General features: G+C 36.0%; 1 protein-coding gene across 2 annotated transcripts in view; it reads left to right on the top strand.

Annotated features, from left to right (window-relative positions):
• The first annotated feature begins 485 nt into the window (after window positions 1-485).
• Window positions 486-6,390, top strand: part of SURF6 (surfeit 6) — a 471,845-nt gene continuing 465,940 nt past the window's right edge. The window contains exon 1 of one of the 2 annotated variants that reach the window (XM_044058622.1): window positions 486-586. In XM_044058622.1, coding sequence (XP_043914557.1) covers window positions 540-586 — 47 coding nt within the window. In that variant the 5' untranslated portion in view covers window positions 486-539. The remainder of the gene's footprint in view (window positions 587-6,390) is intronic. The other variant, XM_044058623.1, reaches the window with a different exon arrangement.

The raw sequence follows: 6,390 nt of genomic DNA, 5'->3' as shown, positions 1-6,390 counted from the left end.
CTTAACTAGTTGCATCTCAAATCTTCAGGCAGACAGATAAAGCAAAAGACCAGCAACAGCTCCCCCCCACCACAAAAAAGCAGGATTAGGACCAAACTGAGAAATATGAACTAGTATAAATGCTGTAAGTGTAAAAAAGTATTTAAAACACTTTACAAATAAGGGCTTGCATGACCACAAATAACAGAATTTTCCTCAAGCCCTGGTATCCATACAATATCGTTTCTTTATACTGAAATGATTTTAATGAAAGCAAGTTCACTTAAAAGAAGTAAAAAGCAAATCAGTAAAATATATAAAGTGTACCTAAAAGTTTAAACGACCCTTCAATTACTGAAACGTAATACAAATCCCTTCTGTGTTATTCCTATACTGCGCCTAACTTTTGGTTTATTAGCAACCCGCCTCTTTGTATGGGATTGGACAAAAGCTCAAGCCTTAGGTAAATATGAGTTCTAATTGGTTACTTTTCTTAAGTTTCGCCCCTTGACTTTGGTTGCACAGCACAAAATGTGCAAAGGGTGCCGGGAATTATATAAATGCATGCATTGCTGAATTTATTAGTGCAATTTATTTCAAGTGGTAAGTTGTTTAACTTTCCGTTTAGTCTAGGGTGCTGACAGTATCACAAAGAAGCAAAACATCACATTTGCTTCAGGGATTGTTGATGTACATTTGTATTTGTGTAGGCTTACATGCAATATTTAGCATTTTGTTTCTTGGTCTTAGAAGTCTAATGTCGGTCTTGGTTTGAACAGGGTGATAAGAACTGTTTTATTTTACTTAAATTTAGTCCGAAATGCTTTCTATATAGTTTTGTTTTATAAGCACAGGCACCAGATAATTGTGGATAATATTTTAATGAGCCAAGTAGTCCATTTCTGTTCCAGCCACTACTAATCTTTTGTAGTCAGTAAAGGTAAGGGCCTGGCCCCTCTGTTAATGCCAAATTTCCTGATTAAATCTAACTTCCTGGCATAAGGGCATGACATCTGTGTAACTGAAGTTTTGTAATGTAGCAGACTTTGTTTAATCTGTATAATAGATGAAATTTAATGAGTTAGATCCTGTTATAAGTTTTGTAATGTAGCAGACTTTGTTTAATCTGTATAATAGATGAAATTTAATGAGTTAGATCCTGTTATATTTTACTTGTATTAAATGTGGTATTTTTTAATCTGGTTAGTTGGTAAGCCCTCAACCTTTTTCAACCATAATGTGGGTCAGAAGAGGGAGGATGGCCTAATGGTTAAGGTGTTTGCCTTACAAACACAAGGTGCAGGGTTTGAGTCTCACAAGGACTAATTGGCTAGGCTTACAATGGCTCGCAAGGGCACTTAGCCTAGTACTAATCTATGAATTCTATGAATAATACATTTGCATAGTTGTTACAGACCCTTTTGAATCACAACAGTGAGGGTACCTGTATTATATTTTATTGTTTTTCTAATTGTTATCTGGTGTGTCTTGGACCTATTTCATCCATAATGTGAGACATAATGGGTAGAGTAGAGGCCCTTATAAGCCTAGCCAAGAGTTTAGCCTATGCATAGACAAATCAGCACCCAATGCCCCTGTCCAGAAGGGGCATGGGTGGAATCCCAGGGATATATTTTCTATTTCCTATCCAGTTATACAGATTGTGCTTAAAAAGAGAAGAATTATGGCAGAATAAAATAAAGTTAGTCATGTAAACAATGTGGCAATTTTCTTAGCTCCAGTACACTCTACCAGTTGGTTTTAAATACCATTTTAAGTCAGTTGTAATTTAAGTGTATATTTTGTTTTCATCATCATACATTTTTTTTTTATTATTTTTTTTCTTTTTCTGGTTCTCTTTTTTTTCCACTTTTCAAAATGATGTGTAATAACAATACTAATTATACAATAATATTCTTATAGATAGTTTTTAGGGTTCTTGTACACAGACCTGAAGAAGTCTAGAAGGACGAAACCGATCTTTGTTAACAACAGGTTATGGAAATAGAATATGATTTTTACAATTGATTTTTACATGCAAAGTGTATATGTATATATTTATATATATTTTTGATTGTCAAATGGAATAAGGTTGATACATTTCCAGCCATGTAGTATATTGTCTTGGATAAAATCACAGACTTAATAATCTACTTAATAATCTGGTTAAATAAGAGGTTCCACATCATTATAAATTTTATTTAAAGTACATAAGGGTTATATTATTATGACAGCTACTAAGTAGGGCAGGACCAGCTCGAATGTCACACTGATGGGGAAAGGGATGTGAATTTAACATGTGTACCAATAACAACTTGTTTTACAGCACAATAAACCACTCCCTTGCCTGATAAAAAGTGTGTGTGTGTGTGTGTGTGTGTGTGTGTGTATATATATATATATATATATATATATATATATATATATATATTTAGACAGCTTGTGAGGAAACTATTACTCTATTTTTGTTTTACTTGGTTCGCTTGTCTGTATATTTAATAAAGGATTTTCAACTGACTGCCTGCCTTGCTTAGATTACTTTCAAATACTTAGTAATTCTGTACAATTTTATATATATATATATATATATATATATATATATATATATATATTTTTTTTTTTTTTTTACTTAAGACGAGTTTAAGTTTGCTACTTTTACTACTATTGTCTGATCTGATTAATATACATTTATTAACTACAGATATATGGACTGAAAGTCTTCCACACAGGAAAGTTAGTTATTACCCAAGTGCATATGTTTGAACTTTAGTAATATGTAGAGACAGTTGTTTTTTTTTTTATGTTTAAGGATGAATGAGGTAACATAGTAGACCCTTTTTGGAATACAATAACAAGGGTACATGTATTGTATTTGATTTTTTTTTATATTTTTATCTGGTGTACCTTACACTGTTCTGTGCCACAGTGTGAGGCATAATATAATAATAAAGGTAGTATGCATGGGCAGTCGATTAAGTCATTTCTTAAGAATGTTAGTCTTTGAGATGCTTCTCAAACAAAACAACAAGGGTTCATTTATTATATATTTTTTAACTGTTATCAGTTTTTCCGCTCATCACCGGCAAATACTCATGCCCATTATAAGAAAATGAAAAGTAAGATGTACAAAACAGTGGTGTGACTAGTACTTTCACAGGGTATAGAAATCTAGGCAGTGATGGCAAAGCAATTGAGGAAGCTGGAGGTGATGGACAGGAAATGCCTGAGATGTGTGGTAAAATGCACACTGTGAGGCAGACAAAAAAAATTGCCATTAGATCAGAATCTAAAATGGCTTCAAATGCATGAAAGATCAAGAGAACAAATTTCTGTAGTTTGGACTAATGTGCAGGAAAGCAGTAGATGATCTGATGAAGATTTGGGAGGAGAGATAAGTAGAAGGCAAGAGGAAACGAGGACATCCAGACAAGTGATGAATAGATTGCATGACAGAAGATCTGTCCCAGTCAGCAGGAATGTTAAAGAAAGCAGAATCAAGAGAAAAATGGCAAAAAAGAAGTTGATGATAATGATTTTTTTCCCTCTGCAGAACTTAACCAGTGACTCCTTTAACTATATCTATTTGGCTTATTCATCCTGTGTGGTTGAGATCTAGGCATCCCTGGGCTGAGTGCCCTATGGCCCATTCATTCCTGCACCAGCAGTATAATCATTTCATTCTTTTCCCAACAGTGTAAGCTGAGTGCGAGGGAGCAGACCACCATGCTTGATCTGCAGAACAGTCTGCTCCTAATCACCCCCCCCCCCCCTTCACTACACCTCACTGGGTTCTGCTGCAAGTTGCCTGTCACATGCCTCTGCATGCTGCTCACTCATCTACAGTAGTATGCGCAGTAACATTGTATGCTTAGTGTTCTGGAGTGACCAGGCATCACCAAAGTGCTGAGCAAAGATCGCCACCCCCCCCCATAAACCAGCTGCAGCTGATAACTCCTATCTTCCCCTTATATAATCAGCAACAAGACAGAAAATAGCAAGATATGTGAACAATCGACAGAAATTAAGTAGAGCAACTGCAGTACAGTATGCAGTATTAACGTTCTTTTCTACTTGTATATAGTGTTAATAAACGCGTGATTTGGGTGCTATAATTTGGGTAAGAAGCAGTTTTTTTTTTAATTACTTTGCTGTGGAATCATTTCATAGTTCTCTGCTGTCCCAGAATTTGCAGAACGTTTCTGATTTTGCCTCGTATCTCATACAATGAGGATTACAGTTAGTTAGTAATACCAGGCATTGGGGTATAGTGCTTCTTATTCAGAAAATGCATGCTTATGCAAAACCTGCCGTTTTATTAACATTATAACTGTATTAGAGTAATATTTTTAAATTGTCTCTGGTTTTGGGTCTTTGTACCCTATTAGTTTTAGCCTTTTCTGTTTCTTGAGAAAAGCAGTTGATAATTATGTACAATAAAAGCAAAGCAAGGTTCACCCTCAATGGAATTCGTGGAGCACTATTTGTCAGTACTTAAAAGCACTTGCCAAGTGACAGGTTCTGTTCTAAATCGTAACGTGGTCTACCGTCTATGGTTAAATACCCATTTTTCTTATGTCAATAATGTAAAGATTCTTACAGGTTTACTTGATACAAACGCCTCCCAGTCACATGACTTGCGTGTCTTCCAGTGCAATTGTCATGTGACTTCTGTGAGGTTGCGTGAACGTGTCCAAAGCTTAATTTGGTCCTGAACAGTATAGCTTAGGAAGGTCAAAAGGTAAATCAAAGATCAAAATCGGCACCCTCGAATAAAAGGTGCAGTTTTTGCATCGCTATTCAATCTATTAATTTAACAATTTCTGGCACGGTTTAACAAGTTCTCGCGATGTCGTGGGTAAGCTTCAAGTTTTACCCAGAATGCAGTGGTCTTCCTTTCACTGACACTGGCCAAGATGGTGAGTACGTTTGTGTATGAAGACCTGATACTGTATCTTTTTCCATCTGGATTATAGTGGTTTCTGTATTTTTACAACATCGCTGTGTAAGACTATATGATCTTGGGGATTTGTCACGGTGCAATATTTTTGTTAGAGGGAGTTCAATAATTTAATTCTGCTTTGTTTATACATATGACAATCTAGAGAGCCATCCAATAAGTCCAGGAGTTTTAGGTACAGCTGTTGAATTAAATTATGGAATGCTTGTTACTGTTAGCAGAATGATTTGTTTGGGCTATATACCAGTGTAGTGCCTCGCAGGATGCGCAGTAGCAAACCCCACCCGTCACCGCCCCCAACTACTCTGACTCGCGTCAATCATGTATGCCGCGAGGCACTACACTGTTAGAAGACAATAAAAATCAATATTTATAGATGATGTATCGCACAAAACTTTGCATGAAATATTATGTAACAATCATGTATGCCGCGAGGCACTACACTCTTACATGACAATAAAAATCAATATTTATACATGATCTATCGCACGAAACATTGCACGAAACTGAACAATGTTACAACTTTCCAGTCTCACCTACACATATGACCATCATGTCTATTGGCTGTGGTTTACCTCAAATATAATGGTTAAATTCCAGTCTAACCATTACACGTCATTGGTCTTTTCCATTAACTCGCCCACAACTACAGCACTCGCGGTTATATTACAGTGTAGTGCCTCGCGGGTGGTACTGCGCAGCTTGGGGCGTGGTATACTTTGATTGACAGTTAACATGCTATAGCGCCGCCCCTCGCTGGTGGTACTACGACGAATACATTGGATATACATTGCAATTTTTATTATTTTATTATTTCTAACTAAATGTAAGTTAAATAGCACTACACTGGTATATAGCCGTTTACGATATACTGACTTCCTGGACATTGGCTAACGGTTTAACTTCAGTAATCCCTTCACATTTTGTGTTACTGGATTTTTAAGGCTTGGGATAATGATATTATTTTTCACTGATGTAGAGAGTATCAGCCAGCTTGCAGTTTGTAAATAAATTACTTCAGCATCAGGTGTGAGAGTGTCACTTGAGTTATTACTTTCAAAGCTATTACTAATAATACGTTTTAGGTTTTGTGGTCAAAAGTTATCGGGTACTTGTTTGCAGATTAGTAATAAAAGTTTTATTAGTGAGCTGTGTTTTTTAACTGAGTAAGATTCAAGCTCACCGACTCTGGGTTGTGCTAGCAGTGGGTTAGCACAATTGTTTTACAGTGGTTTGATGAGAACCCTTTGCACAATGCCACAAAACACTTAATCCTTCTTAAAAGCTGAGTTTTGTGTCACATACAGTCTATCCCCATCAGTGGTGCACATGGTAGGCAAGAAATAAACATAAATTTGGACAGATATCCAGATGTAATGAAGAAGTGGTGCTCTGACACATGTTGCTTAGAAATAATAACTTGCATACAGGCAAGTGGTATAACTATTGTAATG

This window comes from Protopterus annectens, chromosome 16.part0 (assembly GCF_019279795.1).
Source record: "Protopterus annectens isolate FY-2018-M chromosome 16.part0, PAN1.0, whole genome shotgun sequence".
Classification (NCBI taxonomy): domain Eukaryota; kingdom Metazoa; phylum Chordata; order Ceratodontiformes; family Protopteridae; genus Protopterus; species Protopterus annectens.
Note: the sequence above shows the minus strand (reverse complement) of the source record. Positions and strands in the feature narration are given on the sequence as shown.